Source organism: Nestor notabilis, unplaced genomic scaffold, assembly GCF_000696875.1.
Source record: "Nestor notabilis isolate BGI_N333 unplaced genomic scaffold, ASM69687v1 scaffold3961, whole genome shotgun sequence".
In the NCBI taxonomy this organism is placed as follows: Eukaryota; Metazoa; Chordata; class Aves; order Psittaciformes; family Psittacidae; genus Nestor; species Nestor notabilis.
The window spans coordinates 9,443-34,730 of NW_009915017.1; the positions used below are offsets into that span (position 1 = coordinate 9,443).

The 25,288-nt window shown below is 34.6% G+C and overlaps 1 protein-coding gene across 1 annotated transcript in view; it reads left to right on the forward strand.

The window, feature by feature from the left end:
- The window catches only part of LOC104413026 (gamma-1-syntrophin-like), a gene marked incomplete at its 5' end in the record, with an annotated part of 40,228 nt that overhangs the window by 9,017 nt on the left and 5,923 nt on the right, over window positions 1-25,288 (forward strand). The window contains 3 exons of the mRNA XM_010023916.1: window positions 2,892-3,044; window positions 8,894-8,986; window positions 21,702-21,812. Of these exons, the coding sequence (XP_010022218.1) occupies window positions 2,892-3,044; window positions 8,894-8,986; window positions 21,702-21,812 (357 nt within the window). The remainder of the gene's footprint in view (window positions 1-2,891; window positions 3,045-8,893; window positions 8,987-21,701; window positions 21,813-25,288) is intronic.

The following is a 25,288-nucleotide window of genomic DNA, read 5'->3' on the forward strand; positions in this document are numbered from 1 at the left end:
AGCATACTGCTACAAGTTCTGGTGCTGTTCCTTTTCAGAGAATCTTTAATAATTCACATTGAGAACATCAGGGGTAAATGGTTTACCTAATCATTGAAGTATGAAAGAGTTCTTAAAAAATCAACATGACATTGGCTCATGTTCATCATTGGCTAGTAAGTGGTTATAAAAATAGAGGGTGTTAGCAGATTCTTAAAAGGGTAGACTGACATTTTATATTTTAGATTAAATAATTGTGTGTTAAAAGTTAGTGAAGATTCCTGCTTAATCCATACCTGGTTTTGAGACTCCTGACAAGTTCATCTTAAATATGCAGAGACTTTTGGACAATTCTCAGTTGGCTTCTTAAGAAAAAAGTTTTAAGAAGTCTTAAATTCCTGCCAACATTTGGATAGCTATCTTTTAACTTTGCCTATGCATTGTTTCCTGCAGTTATCCACTGTACAAATAGAAACATGGTTAGATCTGTAAATTTGGAATACAGATTTTACTTTTTACATGCTGAGAACAAATGAAAAACTAAAGAAAAATCTTGCACCAAAAAGGAACAGAAGCAGTACTAAATGGAACCTTGCACCTATTTATTTTTGCAAGTAGAAGGAAATACCACTAACAAAGAAAGGAATACCTTATGTGTATGTCAGCTTTTTTTTTTTAATTAAAGTACAACATTTAAATATATCTGATGGAACTTTTTTTACAGTAAGTTTAACAATAGCTATTGACACCAAAATCACTAGTACATACATTAGAACTAGTCAAAAAAAAAAGATATTATTTTTCTGTGGAAAGTTATTCTTTCTGTGGAATTGATGAATTGTTTTTCATTCCAAACGAGAACTTCACAAAATGTAAATTCCAATAATAAATGAGTACATTATGTATGTGTCACAATATGATACAGTATGTGAAATATTATAAAATTTTTAGATGTAAACCACTGAAGTGAAATGCTACCTAGTATTGATTAGATCTTTTCTAAAACAATGTTCTCATTTATCATAAATAGCAAAACCAAGGATTAATATTGTAGATCCCATTTATCACTTCTCTCTTTTTTCATCCTCTAGGTTTGATGTAATACTTTGTAAAATCTAATACAATTATTGTTAGCAATGTTGATAATAAAATGCACAAGCTTTTATCTAATCACTTCAAAAACTTTTCTGAGATTGTTGTATTTTTCAAACATATTTTAACAGAGATCAATCTCACTAAAACTTTTAACATTTAATTTTTCAGAGTCTACAAAAGGAACTCATCCCTTTTTCATAGGCAGCATATTCTTCTCAATAGGAAAAAAAGCCTGTAAGAATGGGAAAGTCTAACAATGTTATTTAAAACCATCAAACTTTAACTGTGCCCAGCTAAAGAGATATGGATTCTGGAATCAAGCACTGCACTAAACTTCCTCCCATTTGAAAACAGGATATTACTTCAATTGCTTTAATGGCAGTGATTCCTGTGATCCCACATAGTGCCATGGTCTTCTTTCAAATCAGGTTTAAGAGTTTGCATTAGTAATAATTAATTGTTCTCTACTGACTGTTGTCAAGAATAGGTGAAGATGAGTTAAAAGTATTTTTAATTTCTTCTGAGGTTGTAGCCATGAAGAACTAAAACATTCTTCGGGAATGATATGTACCTTACACACAGACTCCACACTGAATAGTCCATTCAGTTATGGACCAACAGGCCCATTCAGTCAGGTGTAGCTCTGGAGGTGTAATGAGTTTAAGACCCCGCTTAAGACCTGTTAGACAAGTGCTGTTACACTACACAAAGCAGCTTTTCTTCCCTGAAAGAGTGAGGATCAGTCAGTACTTTTACTCATGCAGTTCCTGCTGGTGGGGTTTGTGTAGTCAGGCACTAGATGATATGTTTTATGTTGCTACACAAGATTAAACCACAAGATTAAAGATTTGTCACAGTGGTACTGCTCTATGCACTTTGAGGCTGAGTACACATTAGAGTTTAGGTGTCTTTAACAACAACCAAGACATTATGACCTCTTTTTTGAATGCTGTCAATAGTGTGAGCAGAATTGACATTTTAGTTTTAGTGGAAAGGTGGTCATGGAAAGGGACAAAAAAAGAAGAAAAAAGAACAAAAGTATTTGTCATTGGACACAGGCTATTGATTAGTTACATCTAGCAGCTTAAACTGCAGAGCCCTCTGTACACTTGGAAAAAAAAATCTGTGAGAATATTAATTTTTTTAAATGCCTATGTTCATTCTGATTTTTTGATCCATAACTTAATGCTATGGAGCTAGTAGGCTTAGGCCTTGATGCAAGTAAGGAAAGAGATTTCATAGTGACTGGTCATCTTAAAATCTGAGCAATTGGGTTTCATCGTGATGGTTGCAGAGAGAGGGCATATTGCCTCCGTGGCTGATTCTTCTGGAAACTGTAAAGCAGTTTCAAAATAGGAACATTTATGAATGTGTTCTGTACTGGCTTTATTGCCCAGGTCTGTCACATGTCTACTGAACAAAAAGAAAAAGAAAAATACTGCTTACTCTACCATTGCTTACTTACCTACCTCAGAGTAATAGTTTCATGCAGATTCCTGTTTTAAATATTTCCATTCTTGGCTAGTTTAAGTTGCTGGTTGTCTGCCCCAGAGAGCTCACTTGAACAATCTAAGGTGCTCTTCTGTCTTGTTCTTTACCTTTCTGAATATAGATGTCCTGTTTAAGTTCATGGAAATGTCAATGTGTAGACCAAATCCCTAATTTTTAGTTCCTCAGTTCTCAGTAGTTTTTACAGTGTATATATCATTATATCATAAAAAATGCCATTTAAAAATGCTAGGTTTGAGGCATATATGTTTGCAATTAAAAATATTAATTGATGTATGCCAGATTATATAACTTCAGGTTTTCATCAGGACAGTGATTTACTGGACCGGCGGAAACATTGCTTCAGTGTTCAGTCTGAATCTGGAGAAGATCTTTACTTTTCTGTGGAACTAGAGCCTGACCTTACACTATGGGAAAAAGCCTTCCAAACAGCAACTTTTTTAGAAGTTGAACGTATACAGGTGAGAGCAAACTGTCTTGGTAATTACCTTTTAGTACATTAACAAAGTAGGTCTATATGAAATGATGGTGTAGTTTAAGAAATTCTCTGACCTCCTGCAGCTCTCAAATTGTTCTATGTACATAATTACATAAAACATCTTTTTTTTTTTTTTTTTTTTTTTTTTTTGTCCTAGAAAGCTTGTACTCTAGCATTCAGAAGAGATCACCTCAAATGCAGTTATTATGACTAGGTGATATGTATCTATCAACTGAAGTTCATGGACAGAAAAAGAAAAACAATCTATAGTTCTGGGACATAAACAGCTGTTTAGATACATACTAACATGATATTTTATTAGTTTTTGGATAATGCAAGAGAACTTTGCAGGAATTAAATTGTCCTTGTAATGATCATGAATGAGAGTACACTGGATAAGAGTACTTACTGGATGCGAGAAAGAAAAAAATTGTACCCCAGGTACATTATTTTTTTTCACACATCTTATGTTTCTTGTATATTTACTCAATTGCCAGATGACAGAGCAGAGATAGGTGACATTCATGTACAGATTACTAGTGAATTTTTATAGTGAAATTGCATACCAGAGTGTTTAAAGATAATACTGTTTTTTTCCACATAACCAAAAAAGTCATAATTTGGGTGGGGTGAGAGGGAGTATTTAAAATAGAAGGAAAAAATACCCACCAGAATTAGAATTCAGCTCATCCGAGTTGTTACATTGATGTTCTGATTCTTGGAATAGCTTTAGCTGATCTTGCCATGAGTAATTCTGTATACACACCTACAAAAGTTGTATTAGCTTATTAGCTGTGCAAGTATTGGCTAATGCTCACTTTCCCTGTCCTCATTTTCTACATCTCCTGGGAATGCAAGTATTGACAGTTTTTTATTTAGACATATTGTTAGTTAGTTATATGTTAGCCTTTTTCTGACCTATAAACCAACACATGCAGATGGACTGAATTAATATATACTAATGATTATGCATTTGGCAAAATTACATTGCTGTCAGTTTTAGTGCATGTTACTTTTGTTGGAGGAACATCGAAGCAGGTTCAACTTTTATTTTTAAAAACATGCACTCTGCTACCTTCTACGGGAGCTATGCATACCTTTTCAACTCTATTGTGCTGAAAAATGTAAGTGTAGTTTTCTGCATACAAGTCACAAAACTCTATGTCCTCTGCTACTAAATATTTGAGGTGCTTTGTCTTTCTTGTGTAACTGACTGTAACATTGTTTGTAGAAGCACTACTGTGCCATCAGTAGAACATACGATACTTTTCTTGAATAACTTTCAGCCTAGAAGCCACTTCGTATTTGTTCTACTCTAATATTGATTCATATTTTAGCATTCCTAGTTTACATTTTTCTTTTGGGTTTTAGAATTGTATTTATTCAAAATTGCTCCTATATCTCCAGAAAGAATTTCCCTAATAATCTTAACCTCAGATTAATTTTAACCTTTCCACCTTTCTTTTCACTCTACCAATGTTCAAAGTGGCAATCATGAACTTGAAGTAATGATTTCCTGGAACTGATTGATCATAGCAAATTTGTGAAGGTGGTCAAACAGGCTTCTCATGATAGATTACTATTGTGGAACTCACGTATACGATTTCACTTTTTTATTTTATTCCCCCTCTATATCTCAGTTTCGAAGAAAAATAGAATATTAAATTTTAATATAACTGGTCTTGGCCTTTTAATTTTTCTTTCAGCAACCTGATACTGCTTTCATCCACCAATTTTCAGATTCTGATAAAATCTGCTTTGACTAAGGAGTGTTATAATTCATCTCCAACAAGTTCTTTCATTGCTCTGTGAGAAAAAAAAGGTGACAGGTTCAAAATCACAGTATCAACTGTACATTTTTACTAAAATTGTGTTATATGCATTCATATGAATATTCATATTTCACATGAATGATGATCCAGCTGTGTGCAGGTTTTTCTTACTATGAAATCATATAATTTTGAAAATGCAACTGCAGTTTAAAACTGCCATTTAAAATTATTCAAATGTGTTGTGTACTATTCTGTAATCATAGAAATAATAACAGAGTTAGTCAACAAGTATAAATTGGCATTAACCTCCACAAGAGGTTAATCAGGACCCTATTTGGATGTAATTCTAAAGAATATATCTCAAATTAAAATATTTTTTAAATGCTATAAATATGTAATAAATTCTGTTTAAGCCTAATTCATAGTTTCTACCAGAGGTATATGTAAAACAAAAATGAGGCAGGTGTTGGTTTGGTTGTTTGGGTTTTTTTAAGAAATAAATATATTAAAGGAGAGATAGTCAAGCTGAAAATAATCAGCAATAATATGTGGTATGATATTGTAGTGCTGCCATTGTGGTGTGTTACAGTCACTCTTTAGCTTAAAGTAGTAAGAGATGCTAACCCTTTGTCAGAATTACCTATTAAAAGAAACAAAAAAGGTATTTGAAATGGACTTCCTTTTTCCTTACTATCTCACAACACTGTTGCATGAAGTACCTGAGATTATTCTAGCCTGCATATATGATTGTCAGGTTCGCTTTGTGTTCCTGCTGCTTTATTTTCACCTCTTCCATATGAATTTTCCTGCTTGTTTTCATTGTGGTTGTTTGTTCCCTAATACAAGGGTTATTGTTTAAGCTGCTTTGCATTACAGTACTTTAGTGTTCCTCTCCATTGAAGTTGAACCTGAGTTTGAAAGCCTGAGTTAAATCTTGGACCCATAGTATGGTTTCCCTTAGCTTCAGGGATAGTTTTACACTAGGTTTAAAACACAGGATTCTTTCCATAATTTAAACTGTGTGTATTGAGGGAGTAGAATCTAAGGAACAACTTTGGGTTGCTTCCTTCTGCCCCTGCCTGACCCACTGAATTATTCATGAACCCAATTTAAGTTTCTGTATTCTGTGCAAGAACAAGAAATCAGTGCTGAAAGATCTTCTGCTTCAAACATCCACAGTATATATTACTAATAGTCACTTTCAATAACTTAAAGTGTTTGTTAAATGTTTATGAAATTTTAAAGTCTCCTGAGAAGAATTTCTGTATTTTTGTTTTCTCCAAATGTCTGAATTGAAAGACAGGTTAAAGAAAATGAGAAAAATCTCAACAGTTAACAAGTGTCTGAAAGTTCACATTCCTACTCTGATCTGTGTCCAGAATTATGTGCAAATGCACACAACACATACATAAAGCAAGGGACATTCTTCCCCAAAGAAACTAAAATCTTTATGTCCCGAAATCTTTTTCTTCTTGTCACATTTTTGCTTCTCTGAATTATTTTGAACAACATGGGCCAAGGGTAAAGACTGGTCTTACATATAAGTAAAGAATAAATAAAGAATCAGCTACTACTGGTGGTCTGCTCATTACAATGGAGTTTCTTCCTACTGATAACCACATTGAGCTGATTTCTCCACAAACTGTGCACTGCCTTTTTTAGAAAGACTCTCCAGTCTGGGAAGCAGGTTGCTTTTAAGTGCAGCATTGAAACAAGACTGATATGTCGTGTTTCTCATAAATCTTTACTTCTCAGTGAGGCTAATTAGCCCGGGCATGGTGCTTTGCTTAAGTACTGGTAGCTGTGCAAGCTCAGCATGGTGCTTCAATGCATACTGTAGGTTGACCTTGTAGTGTAGAGGTGGGAGGTTAGATGAGTTAAGATGGCAATACGTATTTTAAATCTGATATACCATCTCCTTGCCAAATTTTAATTCTCAGTAAAGGCTTTGCATCTGGTTTAGGTATTCTCGAGATCTACAAACAAAAATGTAGTTTTGCATCTTGTAGGAAGTTAGCAGTATAATTCTACAAAACTGTATATTTTTTGCTTTGCATACAAAACCTGAAGATTTTTGTATACATGAAATCATTAAGTAATGTCACTGTGAAAACATTTCTTACACTCTTCTTTTCTACTAATGAGGTGTTGTCAAAGGCAATATCGTCTCCTTTTCTAACAATACTGATTTACGGTCAGTTTACATATTTGTTGGAGTTTTATTGTATAGCTGCTGATATATAAACATAAATACTGTATAACTGCAATACCATAGAGCGGAATCATTAAATTCATAATTAAAAATTTGCAGGGTTTATTTATTAATAGTTACAACGACTAAGTGCTTCTTTATGAATTAAGATTTGTATACATGTAGTGAAGTACATGAAGTTCTTTCTAGTTTTGGAAGCTACAGGAACAGACCAGTCACTGCATTCGACCTCAACAACAGCAGCAGGAAACCTTTCATTTACTGATGGACAGTTATAGCTTTTGAACACCTTTGGTGGATGACACAGTAACGTAAGATTTATGGTTACACAGCAATAATGCAGAATCATCTTGTAAAGCACGTCATGGATTGATTTCACTTCTGAGTTATACATGGGTATGCTTTGCCAATAGACTGGCTTGTAATGCTGTACTTCTGCCCTACTGCTAACCAACAGAAAGTGTCCTTCAGCTTTAGTGATGGATACCACTGTGTTTGAAACCTGGATTCTAGAGCTCCAAGGTGTGTGCACGAAGATTAACCAACAGCTGTTTGCATTGTTGAGACCTGTTCTGATCAACATACTTGAGGCCTGTTTTATCAATGAAAGCAATTCACACAAATATTTCAGTTCCAGAAAAGAAATATATATCGAAGAGTAAGAACATCAAATTTAAAATAACCAAAGAATCTATATTGCTATGAACTTCCATATTTTCCTTCATTAGAATGTCTATTTCAAGTCTTAGAAGCTATTAATGAGCCTTTCAGCTTCCTCTGTTCTGGGAAAAGACCATTTAGAATTCAAAGAGCCCACCTAAAGAATATATAAGTAAAGACACATGATTTATCCTTAGTAATCAAAATGCCCAAAATAGTAATTCATACTTCTGTAACACTGATATTTTAATAACTTATATTGTCCCCATGTTTACAATTTATATTTTGGTTCTTTGACACATTATAGACCATGGAAGTCTTTGTTCTCGATTTTGTGTATTTAGTGTCCACAGCAGCATTTGAAGAATATAACTACATTACATTTAATCTGGAGGGTTAAATTTCTGTAGAACAAGAATAGCTTCTTTAAAGAATTTACATCAGATTTAAAATTGATTTATTGTTTACATATTTTGTGGTAAAAAAAAAAGTTTGTCATTTTATACCTGAAGTTAGCCTTCAACACAGTCATCCTGGAAATGACACTAATAGATGTCTCACAGCATGTATTGAAGTGTAATGGATGTTATGGAACAAAATAGATGCATAGCAGACAATGAGAAATTCTTTCAAGATTTCAGAGTTTCTCATGGAAACCTTTGAGATATATTGGTCCACTAGCTGAAGCAGAAATCGATACACTGTATGAAATACTACTACCTTTTTCAGTGATATTTAGCAGAACACAAAAACAAAATAAAGAGCATACCAAAGAGATATTTTACAAATGCATTTATTTCTTCTTAAAAAGCTAAAAGGCATATATTAATGTTAGAGGAAGTTACTGGGTACCAAAACAAATAAGAGAGTTCAAAAATAATGAAACTTCCCTTTTGCCTGTTGTAATTGGTAAACCACAGAGGCTATTCTGATTCTGATTTTTTTTTCCCTAATAGAAGCAAAGCTTCTTTTTACAATACTTAGGAAACTTAATCACTGATATCAAATCCTTTGATTTGAAATATAATGGCAATAAATTTATCTATTTATACACAAAAAAATTATTTCTGATAATAATTTTGAGCTATGTAAACATTATAATAAAGAAACAGAAATACTGGTCCTGAAAAGAATTTGAAGAAGTGTGTTCTGTGGTAAATAATACCTTCTCTGATTTTTCTTTTACAGTGCAAGACATATGCCTGTGTTTTGGAGAGTCATCTCATGGGACTTACCATTGACTTTAGCATGGGCTTTGTCTGTTTTGATGCTGCCACAAAGGTAAAGTTCGAAGTCTTTTTTTCCATCACATTATTATTCGTTGTTATTTTTTATATTGTGGGATAAGTAGAACGTCCTTAAAATGTACTTATTTGTATTATTGCAATAGATCATCTCTTGTCAAATCTCTGTGTTTTAGTTTAAACATGGGGTGATTTTAAAATGATGCGAGAAGTTGTATTCTGTTATGTGCTTCTTATTGAAAAGTCCATACCAATATCAATTGGAAACAAGCTTCAAGTCTTTATTATTTGATTTCACTTGAAAGCCTAGACTGATTTATTTTTAGGTTTCTTTCCCTGATGCATCCTTTGTTCTGAGAGAAAATAATCTTGATTTCAAGCTGATCTGTGAGGTTTGAAAAGAACCTGCCTTTCTTTTCTCCTGTTTCATGGGTAGGAGTGTGTGTTATTACAGCATTTCTCAGTTTATGTTTTACATATTTCTGCTCAGGTGTCTGTAAAAAGAGAACTCAGCCATGGTGTCTATCACTCACGCTTTTAACATCAGTCTTAAAAAAGCTTAGTACAACTGATGAAATAGTTTGCTGTATCAAGTGAGTAATAGAACATCAATTTCCAGATTATATTAATGCAAGTAGAAATGTCAGTAAAATCATTGGGAGCCTATGTATGTTTGCATTTGCACTAATTGCTAATAAGTACTAAGATGTGAGCAAGCTTTATTGCTATTACTTGACACTGCTGCTTAGGGAGAGAATTGACTGAGCATTGGAATAGGTTGCCCAGAAAGGTTGTGGAGTCTCCTTCCCTGGAAATATTCAAAAGCCATCTATTTTTGAGAACCATCTGAGCACAATCCGGAGTATATGTGCTCTGGGTGACCCTGCTTGAGAAGGAGGAGGTTGGTCTAGACCAGCCCTGGTGGACCCTTCTAGCCTCAACCAGTCTGCAATTCTGTGATTCTGTGTTTCTGTGAATGTGAAATATTTTTTCTGAAAGTTCCACTTCAACCACCAATTGCTGAAAATGCCCTCTTCTTTCCAGAATATGCTCCTATCCTTTACCTTAAATCCACCTTTCCTACCACATTACTCCATTAATCAGAACTCTTTACTGCTTGTTTGCACGAAGTGTGGTAAATTTGGAATTCAAGTACTTGTCTGTAAATATTTCTTTTCATTAAGCAAATAATCGAATATGATTCCTCAGTGAAATACAGGACTGTCCATTAGGAGGTATCACACAGAAGATCAGTGAAACAGAAGTAAAATGCAGTGGCTCAGAAAAAAATGTGAAGGTTTCTCCCCACCTTCCAATAATACTACAGCAACACTTTTGCGTAATAGTAATTTGTATCTCGTTGAAAGCTCTTTAGACTCTTTCAAAGCCACTATCTGCAATAAAAGCATATACTAAATTTCAGATAACAAAGCACAAGCACAACTGTCTTCAGCACAGTCTTGTCTTGTTGCACAAGCAACAACATGTTACCATGGCTGAAGGGTACCCTTTTGGTATGTCCTTAGAACGTGTACAGCAGATGTCCAGAAAAAGGCTGTAGAAGAGATATTACAGTCTTGCTTTCTCAAATCAGTCATTGTGCCTTTCCAGTTGTAGAAAATTTTATGAAAACAACATCTTGATGAATAATATTACTTATAAAACAGATTCTTCTGTGTGTCTACCACATTTTGATGAGTACCTAAGCAGGAAAACCATTACCTGCTCTCCATCATTTTACAGAAAGGTAAAGGTTGTGATTCTCTTAGCCAAAAATTGATTCAGATAGCTTCATTAAGGTGGTGGCAGGTTTAGGTTATGTCTGTGCTAGTCATGTTCTTCAACAATATTGCTACATGCGCATGAACTGAAACATAAACTAGACATGTTTAGTTACCTAAGCTAATAGTATTATTTCTTCACTTAATGAAGGAGTTCATATGAAGCAGAATTTTAAAATCTCTTTTCCAAGAAAGATCTGAGAAAACAATAATGGAAAACAGTTTGCAGGACAAGGAAAATATGAATAAAATTTAAATTAAATTACCTATATCCTATTAGTATTTACATATACATTTGTTCATTAAGAGTGTACAAAAGTCACATGAATTAACAAACTCAGTATTAAAAACAAAGCTGCTATTTAAAATATCACATTCATCATGAAAAAAAATCCACATCTAATTGTTTGTAAGTTGAGTGAATTTCTACAATCAGCATTTGAAAATTCAGTACAAATTATTATATTTCGACTTCCAATGATGTGCCATCCACAACTTCTCGGAGAAACCTGTTCTACTGTCTTACCACCCTCATCGTAAAAATATTCTTCCTTATGTCCAACTTAAACCTATCCTCTTTTAGTTTAAAAACATTACCCCTTATCCTGTCACTGTAGGCCTTGGTAAAAAGTCTCCGTCTTTCTCATAAGCCTCTTTAAGTGTGAAAGTGTGCAGTAAGGTATTCCTGGAGTCTTCTCTTCTCCAGGCTGCACAAGCTCAACCCTCTCAGACTGTCTTCACAAGAGAGGTGCTCCATCCCTCTGATCATCTTCATGACCCTCCTCTGGACATGCTCTAGCAGGTCCATGTCTTTCTTGTACACATTCACTGCTATTATTTTGCCACTACTCATACCAAATTCAGCCACTCTTTTTTGGGTAAAGCTGAACAGAAAGCCGTATTCTATAGACTTCACTAGTTCAATGTCAGATAATTCATTCAGTCCATCTCTAAACTCTCACAGAATAACACTGCAGATGCAAAATCTTTTAATGAATTCAAAGGTGGTCTTGGAAAAGTACTTGGAGGACAGATCTAATTAATATAATTGGATACTTTTTATAATTACTTTATTATGACATTCTCATGTTTCCCAGAACACAAAGTGCACGTAATAGTTTCTGAGGACACCTGAGATGTCTTGTCTTATATTTTGATGCAGTAGGATCTTCAGTAAATCTTCAGGCAGTTTCTATGTTATACATAACAATGTCCTCATGGTATTTTAAGTTTTCTTTCTTAATCACTACTGAATTGACTGAACTATTTTCAATGGTGAATATTCACTAATAAAATGGAGTGAAGCCAAGTTCTGTAGCTTATGATTTTACCAGCTGTTCAGCTCTTCCAATATTTAAGCAATGAATCAATATTTAAATTTTTTCCCCTCTTATATTTCAAGTTAATAGATTTTTTTTCAGTGTGCATGACAAATTGCAGACAAAATTTTACGAATGTTCTGAAACCCAAACTCACTACCAATGCTTGCGAATGAATTTACAGAGGGTAATGAAAGTTATGGTTTCCAGACAAAAAACATGCAACCCTGTGTGGCTTGTTTCCTTGTTTGCTGTCATTTAATCTTCATATAATAATTGACAATGTAAGTCAAAATTAGTGGTTAAAATCTGTCATCTGTGCTAAATGTATTTCAATTCAAACGCATCACAGTTCAATAAAAACCTTGTTTCTATGTCTGCACAGACCTATGATAAATATAAGTACACAAGGTACTAGAGTTCTTCAGAACAAATCTGTACTGTGATGTGATTATAACAGCACTGGCATAAATCATAGCAGTTTCTGCTGCATATCCCCTGCTATCTCTTACTCATTTTTTTGACTAATAGCTTGTAGAGCCAGCAGGTTTTTATCATTTAGAGCATTTGGTATGTTACTTTATAACAAACTGTTGGGATTTTCTAAAAGGAGAATTAACAGTTTTTTAAGATAGACTAGTTAAATCAAATTCTTACAACATTTCAGTAATTAATTTCTTAATTCAGCTAAACAGTCTGTAAACTACCAAAAGTAATTACAGACAAAAGGATTTCTCTCCTTTCACATTAAAAAATAGTAACATATACTTGTGCTCTTAATTCTTCTGTACCATTCTGTAAAGCCAAAGCTCCAGTGCAAGATGTCATCCAGTGCAAGATGTCATCTTTTTTTTTTTTTAAGTAATGAAGTACAGTTTAAAAGAGAACTGCAACATAAAAGGCAATCAAACATTAGCAAATGTTTGACTATGATAAATTTCTATCATGTAGTCCTTCATTTGCGGTAGTGATATATCTGGAGTGAAAAGGCCTGTGTACCTGCCTCCTGTGTTGATATACATAATCACATCAGCTCTTCCACTGTGGACTTCTTCGGGAAATGTACACCAGCTTTAATGCAATTTCATTGCATTATTTGAAATACAGTATATCAAATAACATACTGTTGTTGAACTTCCCTCCTTCTTCCTTGCTGGTATTCTACTAAAAGTAAACTTAATTAGTCTTTGAGCATGCAATTTAAATAGTTTCCCTTCTCCTATCTGCCTACTAAAGTTTCCAGATTCTGTTTAGTCACTGCTTGCACTACTAGGTGTCTTAGTATACAGCACCTACTCTAGATATATTTTTTCTTTTGCGATGTTTCTGTTTTGTTTTAATTTGCTTTTTTAATTGTGAAAAATCTAGGAAGTTCTGTTACTGGTGTTAGAAGTCATAAACCAAATTTTACTGTAGGTCATTACTCTCCTGTATCAGTGTCTACTGGAGAAAACATTTTTCCCAAGTCTGCACAATTACAGCACATCAGTTCAGGTCCTACATTTGTCTAACATTAACTAGTATATAGATGTCAATGTTTTAATGAGCAAATACCACCCTTTTGTGCATGATGTATCTTAGGTATGAACATGAAAAGGTATTATGATAAACATTTATAAGTAAGGTCTTACAATAATTAAGAACGGAGACTGAAAGATTAAAAAGTGTAACAAGATGTGTTAGGAAGTTCATCTACTATTCTGAAAGTGCTCCAATGTATAAAACTACTTACTCAAATGTTATTCAGTAACTTATTTTTAATATGCATCTAACAGAAAAATTGTCTAGTCTTCACGTGTGTAGGTGTATATTTGTGGATATATGTGTTATATGTTTCTGTTTTACAGATATATTCATTAAAATTCTTTTCTATAATGTGTGTATTCACATCATAGCTTATATGAATAATCTATGTGTGTGTTTGTGTGAGCATACATTGCCATCTGCCTACCTGTGTGAAGTGCTGTGTCTCTACTCACACATTTACTGCTCGTTAAAACAGAAATAAAAAATATGTATTTGTCAGAAGAGGAAAAAAAATCATCCATTATAGGACTGAAAATAAATTAAAATGCTGCTGAATTATATAGTGATGCTAGAACAAAGTAACAAAAGGCTCCATAATAGCCCACAAGATACATATCAACAAAGCTCAATGTACGTGTCATCTGTTCCCTAGCAGACACCTTCATCAAAATAGAGGATGCACTGTGAAGAATAAAGTGCATTGCAAATATCTTTAATTTGGTTTTCATACCAAAAGGCTACTAAATAACACAGAACATAATATATGTTAATTTCTTTAGGAGCATGCTCTGTGGTTTCTAGGGATACATACCTTAATGTCTGTCTCTTCAAGTAGATAATACACATACGGCATATTGAAATAAACAGTATGCAAAAAACGCTTGATATTCAGTAATAGAGAAGGCAAAAAGAAACCAAGCTCACTTAAAGGTAGATATTTATTAATGTAACTCCCATGAAAAAATATTTATTCTGTGCTTAGGAATTGAAATGCTGAACAAATAGCTACTATAACTTTAAGAGAGGCTGTTAAGCATGGTTCGTACAGTCTTACGTACTGTGGCTAGAAACAAAAAAATGCTGGTAGGTCATCCTTCAGTACTAAACAAACTGTAGACTTTTAACATTCAGTGTAACTTCAGTAACAGGCAAGAACAGTTATTTTATTAGGGCTGACTTTCTTGCTTTTTTTCCTTTGTCTCATTTTTGTTCTTCATTCTCTGTGTCTTCCCCTGTCTTTCCCTTTACAGTTAAAAAGCCACAGCAGTTGACAAAGGAAATTGTCTTGGACCGTAATTCTTCTGTAGTGAGACACTCTCCAGAGACTGGTGAACAGTAGAACTGAGCATGAACAAGATCTTAATCCTACTCAGTTTCCTACTGCTGATACCAGTATGGACAAAGTGTCGCTTTGCAAGAATGCAATCTTTCTCAATTAGGTATGAGACAAACAACCAAATTAAGGTATATCCCAGGTTCCTGAAGACCCAGTTATTTTTATTCTTGAAAATAAGGACCTACAAGGACCTGGTATAAAAAATTTCTTAAAAGCTAAACAGAAGAATAATTTAGTCAAAGTATCATAAAAAGCAAACAAACAAAAAAAAACCCCAAAAAAACCCAAAACAAAACCAAACAAACAAAAAAACCCAACAAAAAACAAAACAAACAAACAAACAGGCAGTGCTGGAAAAGTACAGCTACAGCTTTTTGCTTTTTGAAGATGCAGTGGAAAAGACAACAAAGAGATTTGCTAAAGCTAATATTTGAAAAGTGACTTCTGACATCCTTTTCTTAATAAAGATGGTTTCTTGATTTACCCCACCATTTACAGTTGGTCTGAGATGTAGCTGTCTAATCATTATAAAACACTGACAGTCCCTTTTGGTTTTTTTCCAAGCTTCCTACTGAAGGCCAAACTTCTTTTGCTAGTATGTGATAAAATGTCAATGGGAAGTATAGAGAAAACCTGTATTTGATGATGTGCGCTGGCAGGTGAAATGATGCTGTTGCAGTGTGTGGTGCAAAATCTATTTCACAAGTTCATTAAGTGTAAATGCCCTTTTTGTAAGAACAGAATCATTCCAGAACTCATAATCCAAAATACAGGATGAAAGACTGTTTAATAATAAATTGAATGTAGTTCACCACTGAAGCCATAGGACACAAATTAATTATGTTCTGGATGAAGACTGTTAAGTTGACAAAATGCAGCTTTTTCTTTCCTAGTGATAACGCAAAATACCTTGTATATATTTGCTAAATTTTATAGCTGTCACAGAGCTATGGACTAGTCAGACATTCATATTTCTATCCTTAGAGTATGGTAAGTAAAAATACAGACACCCTTACTTATTCTGCGTTTGTTTGGTAATCCGGTCTCCGTTAAGGATAAGTCAAGCTCCTTGACTGAAAACAAAACAAAAACCCTAACCAACACTCCTGATTATACCCTACATTAAGATAATTATGATCCATTCCCACTTTTCTGATACCATTTTCTAGACAGGAAGTAACTTTGTTTGACGTCATCTCATCAAAATTGTATGTAGTTTAGTCAGGATTCTGAAGTGATGAGCATGAGTAGCAAACTGACAGACGATATGAATGTGAAAATATTTTTTAAGGTCCTGTGCCGAATATGTTCTAGATTTAGCATTAGTGCTAAGAATAGGAGCAATATAATTTTCTTCATTTGTGTGGCTGTAGGGAACAGCAGTAAATTATTACAGGTACTGAAGTCAATAGCTTTTCTTCCATGTGCCATTTATATATTGCATTTATGTCCCATCTATAAAATAATAATATGCAGGCAGAGAGCATCCTTGGGTAATTATAGCAAAATAACTCTAGTGGAAGATAATAGCCAGTAATTTGGTTACAAAGACTAGAACAAATGAGTCCTAGATGATTAGTTATAAATAAAATATTTCTCATTAAGAAGTATTGGTGGAAAATCTTGGTCCCAGATATGTCAAAAGAAAAAAAAATCCATTTAATTTCAGTGAAGACAGCATTTCACTTCTTTATGATTTCTGATTGCAGTAATTTAATAGCATCTCAAGAGAAGTCTTAAATCTAATTTGTGAGCTTGTCTGCACTGTTTATTTGTTTGCATTACGTTCTGGTATTCTTTGAAGTGAATGTTGTTAAATGGTATAAAATATAAAAAGCAGTTTAAGCAGTCTACGAATTATAATTGGGAAGAGGATTTGTATCTTATTGGTTGTTTTAATATTATGCATGATACATACAGTATTTGCTCAGTGAGATTGTACTCTTACAGTGCATTTCTCAAAAGATGAATTAACTATGTCATATTTTCCATGATCACACTGGATGTATCCAAGTGGAGGACCTGCTGGTATTCTCAGCATATGCTATTTTACCTTGGTTCCCAGTTTCTAAACAGGTCTGCATGAAGTTACTCACAAGTTTTGTCCCTACTCGTGGACTGAGAGTTCCCTTTTAAAGGCAATAAGTAATGCATACTTAGTTCTCATCTTGGTCTTCCATCAAGGCATCATAAAGTTGTGTGTCTCGACTTGAGAAGACTTGAGAAGTGACTCAGGATGCAATTTGTGCTTTAAAAGGAATTACCACCTGGTCCCTGGTCTGTGTGTCAATTCTTCTTTAGAGTCAACAAAAATTTAGTGCTTCCTAAAAATGCTATATAGATAGTCCTGTAAAATATTCTCAGTGGTGCAGGTTATACACAGTTACTGATGATCATATAAGGAAAACACTTGAAGAGAATGGGCTGCTTTTGTTAACTAAAAGAAGCACCATGTTAATGTATTATAGAGTGTTGAGCTTAGTAACACTGCACCTTCATACAAGTAAGAATTTCTGCTTATTTTTCCTAATTCATAAAAACTGATTTAGGAATAACTTATATGGCACACACATTTAGGGGGTTTTTTTGCAAATTGTGAGAACGCCAACATGTTTTACAAATGTACTTATTGTTTAGAAGTCAATCTATACATATATATGTTTGTACAAAATTATATCAACCTATATTAACTCTCTGAGACAAGCATTAAGCAAATGGCTCTGAGGAACTATGATGTTTAAAAGCATGAGAAATTCATTCACTTGGCTTTGACAGTGGTATAGATCAGTATCCCCAGGGGTGCCTATTCCCACTGCAGGAGAATTAGCCTTTAAAATTAGAATTCAGAACAGTCACCACAGTAAGCTCTGCAATACTGAAGTCAGTCCAAAGGAACATGAAAGATACAAACATGTAAAACTCTCATGTGTTTATGTCACTGCTGTAGCTACATATCTCTGTGAAACTGAGTACTTTGGTGGGTAGGTCTTGCTTCTCTTTTCTACTTGAGCTAGTCTTTAAATAAAATAGTTACTGAAAAGAATAGGCCTGGTATCAAAGTATCACCATCAAAGGTATTAGCAAAAGTGGTTTTCATATGAATTTATGAAAAGTGTGATTTAACAAAGTTCAATTGCAAAGTTCATTCTATTCCTTACTACATAGATGAAAAGTACAAAGGAAAATTGAGTTAGGATTGACCTAGAAGATTTACACAGAGACCCTCCCATTGAGTGACAAGATTCAGAGTAGACCCCTTTGCTTTCTAAACTCCTGATGGTGCTTAGATGAAGCTAGGTCCAGTCCTAGTCTGAGACTTGACAATAGTTTATGTCTACAGTAACTAACTGCATGGATTTCATTAGTATTGATTTAGCATGCTATCAGCAACTTAGTGAGGATCTGTTGCAAATAAAGGGGTCTCTGCCTTGGGAAAGGAAGAGTCTCTCAGTCTCAGGTAAGGAGTCTCAAAGCTCGAGAGGCATCCCAGCTCAGGGGGAGAACACCACCGTGTAGCCATGCTGCCTAGCAGGGTGAGCTCAAAGATGGCTCACTTAGGTTGTCATATTCATGGGATAAAGTGATTGGCTCATATCAAACTGAATGTAATGAGAAATGTAGGCATGAGTCTCTTTGTACCCACTACTTTCTTTGTTCCTTGATAAATGAGTCTTGAAAAAAACACCTGCTATCCATGTGTTAATCACACAATTGGCGGGCCAAGCTCATACCTATCGATGCTCACTGTGTCACTCTGCTCTTTTGTGGGTTTCCTGGAGGAGTTCTTAGACTGGCTATGGCTCAGGCATTTATCTCCTTTGGAGTCTGTACCAAACTACTGCTGGTTTGGTTAAGGGGCTCCAGTGTATCCGTCACAGTAACCCAAGGATCCCCAAGATAGTGTATTTTAAGAGAATGATCTGACTACTAGTTACAGCATCATTTATAACCTTGTACATCTGCTGCAGTTCTGGCTACATAGGGGAGCACTTCAGCTTCTTTAGTTGGAGACAAGGAATTAAATGGATCTTACTGAGTATATACTAAACTAATTAACCCAATTTTAGCTATCTGCCATTGGACATCTAGTTTAACCTTGTTAGTCTTTTAATATTGTACAGGACATTGAGGTGTAGGCACATCCAGTGTATCAGAGCGAAGCAGCATTCATCCCAGTTCAAACAAGGATGAAGGAAGTGCTATTAAGAAATTATCAAGAACAAAAGAAGTAGCCAGGATGACTAGCTTAAATGAAATAGCTTGTATTCCTGACTTAATAACTTAAACCCCACAAAATTTCCCTGCTTTTATTTTTGAAAAAAGAACCCTCCTCCATGTGGACATATTTGGGAAAAAAATAAACAATTTGTTGATGATCACCCAAGAGAAACAGTTAGCTCTTTCATTTGGGAGTCATTTCATGCATTATTAATGGCATTTTTATTCCTTACACTATAGATAAAGTGTTTAATAGTCTCTGTGAAGTATGCTGTTGAAGTGTCAGTTCTACAAACTTGTTTTGGTATCCTGATGGAAAAAGTGCTGTCTTGTTGGGATTAGTCTCAAAAAGGATTTTGTCCCCTCGACACTACAGACCCGATTTTGCGATGTACTTAAGTAAGAGCCATTGCTAAGTAGGGCTTTCCAAATCAATGTTATGCATAAACTGAAGTGTGTTCTTGAATCATGGCTGTGATTTGGTGTGACTGTCATTCTCTTTCCTCTGAGTGGGAATGAAGCAAGTAGCAAAACTGCATGGTAAATGCCAAAGTTCTGCAGTTCTGTACAACCTTGATCTTCACTCGAACTTAATCTAATTGGGAATGACACATACCCTGGGATTTTGCCTGCCCATCTAAATGTCCTTGTTACTACTGTGCCTCTTTCCTGGCCTCCCCATACATCATCAGAGAAAGATGATAGCTTGTTTCTTTGATTGTTCTCCTGAGATAAGGAGAGCATCAGTGGCCTTTACATTCATCATATAGGAAATGACATGCTTAAATAGATTTGCTGTTCATTCAGAAAGCAATGGTCTTGATCTTCCAAGCAGATTTGTTGAGCTACATAAGTGTGTGAAAAAAGGAGTTTACAATGTAGGTGGGAAGTATGGCCACCTGAATGGTATACTGGGTTGGTTTCTTTTATCTTTTTTTAATTCACTATCTACAGGACATAAGTAAACATCATTGATCAAAAAAGATTAAAGGAATTGTACGCACTAGGGGATGAGCAAAGCTGTTCTATGTTCTATAGCACAGATTGGTGGGCTCAGGAGGACAGCTTTTGAAACAAGTATGATACAGTTTCACATAAATTGACAAATTCCTCTAGTTTATCTGAAACAGAATGTCCTTAACTCTGTTTATGGTAGGTGGGAGCTCACCTGTCACATACACACAGAGAGTGAAAGTGGTCCTGAGATTATGGTCTTTTAATCTACAAGGGGCAAATATATGGAGAGAATTTTGGGAAAAATAATTCTAAGACTTGCTTTGTGTGCTATGCACAGTTAAGGTTCTGTCCTTTGGGATTTTTTCCTCTTCAGGTTACTAAGACAAACACAGCTAACTTTATTTAGCTTTTGCAGGTTAGGGATTTTTGCCAGTCATTAGCTTAAAAAGATTAACACATCCTGAAGTAAAGGGACCTGCATAGATTTAGGATACTCGAAAATGTTACCTCCCTTATATTCTGTTTAAGTTCAAGTACATACTACATCATTCACCGATATAGACAAAGGGCATGGATGGGAAGTGTCATCCTGTGCCACTGAGAGGAATTTACAAACACTTAGACAAAAGAAAATGTAACAGCACTTCTTGCCTTAAGTTTCTCTGTTGTCCAATCCATGTGAAATTAATGTGTCCTCAAAGTATCAGCACAACGTGAATGAGGATAACCTTATAACTATGTGAAATACTACTGAAATCACAATGAAAAATGTTAGTCCTTCAAAATATCTGGAGGGTGGGGATATCTTAAAATGATGCTGAAAATAAAAAATGGCTCTTTTCCACTTTTAAGCATAGTAGTTTGAAATGTACTTTTTTCTACATAAATCCACATTAGATATAAAAAAGATGCATGTCTAGCCAGCTGTAAATTTTAATTGCATGTTTATTCTGTAGTGCAATCTGTTTTTCTTTTCAGCTAGACACAATGTAATTCATAATATAACTACTTGAAATGCCACAGATATGTTTAGAATTAATGAATTGGTCATTTTTGAATTCCTGATTAGAACTCCGATAAGTAAACTCGAAGTAAGTTCTCATTACAGGGTTTCCTTCTGTCATTTCATAATTTAAAAATGGATATTTGTTTTTAATTTGATATACCCTATATGTTAAAGCAACTAGATTTTTTTTTAATATGGAAAGAAAAAGAGAGGACTTCTATGGCAGTTTATCATTCAAATGGAATGGGAAATCCACAGATCATCAATGGGAAAAAATCTTTGGATTTTGGCATGACAATGAATTTACTAACCCTCTCTTTTTTGTTTAATCAGGATTAAATATAGATAAAGGAATTTCAGAGTAAATTTCAAAAATGAAGTCTTGACAGATCTGATCACACCCTGACAAAGTATGGTATATCCGTATGTGTACATATAGTACACAGGAACATCAGACCATATAACACTAAATTGATTTAATTATGTACCGTAGAAGGGTTGAAGTTCCCTTGGAAGGAGATTGACTATTTCTAATATTATTTTCAATGATAACTACACTGAGTTGCTTGTGTATGTTTTTTTTATGTTTCTTTTTTTCCCCCTCCTAGGCTGTACTTTGGAGGTACAAGTTTTCCCAGCTCAAGGGTTCTTCAGATGATGGGAAGAGCAAAATCAAATTTTTGTTCCAAAACCAAGATACTAAACAAATCGAAGCAAAGGTAAAAATAATGTATTGTGAGTTTTGTACATTAAAAGCAGTTATCAAAGCACCTAGGGGAATGGAGTAGTAAATTAAACTAAATTACTTAGAAATATTTGATTAAAGCAAAGTCAACAAATGCAAAGAAGACCAAAGAAATTCCAAGAAAAGAAAGCTGAATCAATTGTTTGGATTTTTGCTAGTTTAAAGTCTTTTGAAAGCTGTAATTACATAAAAAGTAATAAAAGCCAGTACTTGCTATGTGTGCTTTTAAGCACATTTTCCGACTCTCCTCTTTATCATTTTAACAAAGCTGGCTGAGAGTTTGACCCTATTTTTCACCCTATAGTCTTATCATGAAGAAATGGTGCAAAATATATCTTTAAGTAAACCTGGGGACGAAATCCAGCAAAGGTCTAAAATCTGGTTTTATTTCTTAGGGAAAAAAGTGTGGATTAAGCATGTACTCCCTTACAAGACTGAAGCTTTATGTCTGTGTCTAATTGAAAGTCAGTAAAGTTGTATTTTCAATTGTGCTTTTGATGCAAGAGCTAATTTATGAAAACAGTAACCCTGAGAGGATTAGTTCAATTTATGTCTTTTTAGAATAGGGCATTTACTTTCCCAGTGTGTGTGAGGAAGAGTGATCTCCCAGGTTCTTTGAAAACTGGAACTGCCTTACAGTCTGGATCAAAAGTCTTTTGGATTAGGATCCCAATTTTTATGTTAACCTAAAGACTAGTTTCTTGGCTATCTTTAAGCCTTGCTTTTGAAGCATTCGCTATACTGTTTTTCCTCTCCATGTCAGAGACAAAATTGCTTAGTGAATGTGGTAACAATATGGTTCCATGAACCCAAAGGAAATTATTAAATAAATGATGGCAAAAAGGGTTAAATATGTACAGCATAAAGAAGTATGTAAAGAAAAAAGGCATTCTGCTGGGGGCAGTCGTGAGTTTAAACGGAAATAGCTGCATTAAGCAGCAATTTTTCCTTCCTGAATGTCTCTTTATGTTTGGTATTAATTATTTTCTACCTAAGAGCAATTTACTTGATTTTGAATGTTCTACTCAGTACAATAAAAGTATGTAAAAGCTCCCACTAACTCAACAGCAGTGAAATGTGGTGGACTTCATGTTCTGCTGCATCACAAAGATAAATATTTTCTTACTTCCAATTTCCTTCAGAAAAGAAATTTCTTTTCATCTCTAATAGGAAAACATAACAACCTAATGTCATGAGGATGAAACTCACAGTTATTTTTCTAATATTTGTCTGCTATTGCTGTTAACACATGATTTTAGGACTAAAAAAATTCACAGGAATCCGATAATGGGACAAGGTGTTTTGTTTTGGGTTTTTTTTTTACTTCCAGTAAAGCTAGAGTATATTTTTAATACTAAACTAAATAAAAAATAAATAAGTATGAAAACTAGATTTTAAAAAAGAAAAATAGTTTTCATCAACATTTTTTGTGTGTTTAAATTAAATCTGCTGTGCAAATCACTTTATAAGTCTTAGAGATACCCTGGTGCCTTTATCATACCTATTGCTATTCCCACTCAATACAGCTTATTTCTAGAAACTTCATCTTTCTACCTTCGATCAAGGGAGCAATTCTACCTTTATGAATGCAGAATATTATACAAACTTGTTAGCATTCTTATTAGTATGTTATCATATTCTCTGGTTGTTTCTCCTTATTATAAATTTAATCTTTCACGTTGGTCAATTTAGAATAAAAATTTTTACTTCTAATTCATTTTCTTGGTGATGAAAGCATATTGATTATATCATGATCAAAAAACTCAGGTTATGTTGTCTATGGAAGGTGTTACAGCATTTATAGTGAGCACTTTATCCATTCCAATTTGTTTACATATGAAGTATATTGCTTAGTCTAAGAAATATAAATAAATGTGGCTATAAAATGAATGTGAAGATTCTTGGGTCATATTTTTTCAACTTTGGTTAGTTTAAAATTCTATGGATTGGCCCCTTCCATATCCTTTAAGCCCTTCTTGGATTTAAAGCACTATTCATCATCAGAAGAGGTGCAACAATCTAGCCTCTACTTTTTGGGCTTTAGTAGCATTACAGAGTTAGAGGTAGTATAACTATTTGCAGAACTCCTGAGTCATTAGGAAATGTTAATCAGATTTTCAGAAATGCTTGTAATGCCAGGTTTCAAGCATACTGTATGCAGGCTACATTTGGAATCAGATGATGGGAATTCTGTAAAACATCTGTTAAAGGTTGTGATAAATATTCATGGACATAGTTATCATCACCTTTTAAATGCATCTCTCTGCTTCAAATGGCCTGGGGACACACTGTTGTAAGGGGAAATACAGTGTAACATTTTCTTTACATAAAGATAATTTTTGCCAGTTCTGTTACACAGGGAATATAGTGAGATGAGAGCTCACAGCTGAGAATGAAACCAAAATACTGAGAAATCATTGCCCCAATTGACGGGCTCTTCAATTCTGCATTCCCAAGCAGTAATGTGGAAGCAGGGCATGGCACGTAACACTGATACAGCTTAAGAAAGTCACTGGAACAGAAGGTTCTTTTTTCCTCTTCATCGTTAACACTAATACACTCTGTGCAGAACCTGTTATGGTGTATGCATACCTGATCTGAGGCTCCTTCTTGTCTTGCCTCCAAGAACTGTTTTCCTCCAGCTTCAAATTTCAGCTGTAGTACTGACAGAATGTGTTAATGTATATAATGCACTGTAATTCAGTTACTTCCTGTAAATGTGAGCTGGTCTGACCTTTTTTGTTGTTGTTTTGGGGTATTTTTAAATAATTTTGCTTTCGTCATGGTCTACAGTTGGCTGAATATGAGCAGCAGTGTGCCAAGGTGGCCAAGACCAATAGCATCCTGGCTTTTATCAGAAATACTGTAGCCAGCAGGACTTGTGGAATAATCATCCCTCTGTACTTTGCACTGGTGAGGCTGCAGCTCAAATACTGTGTTCAGTTCTGGGCCCCTCACTGCAAGACACACACTGAGGTGCTGGAGCGTGTCCAGTGTCCAAAGAGCAGCAAAGCTAGTGAAGGGTCTAGAGCACAAGTCTTTGGAGAAGTAGCTGAGGGAACTGGGATTGTTTAGCCTGGAGAAAAGGAGGCTCAGGGGAGACCTTATGGCTCTCTACAACTACCTGAAAGGAGGTTGTAGTGAGGTAGGTGTCCATCTCTTTTCCCAAGTAAAAAGTGATATTTGTTCTTTTACCAAGTAACAAGAGGAAACAGCCTCAAGTTGCACCAGGGGAGGTTTAGATTGTATATTAGGAAAAAAATCTTCACCAAGAGTTGTCAAGCATTGGGACAAGCTGTCTAGGGAAGTGGTGGAGTCCCCATCCCTTAAGGTCTTTAACAGACACGTAGATGTGGCACTAGACTTGACAGTGTTAGATTAACAGTTGGACTTGATCTTAAAGCTCTTTTGCAAACTAAATGATTCTATGAGTCTGCATAATTCTTTCCT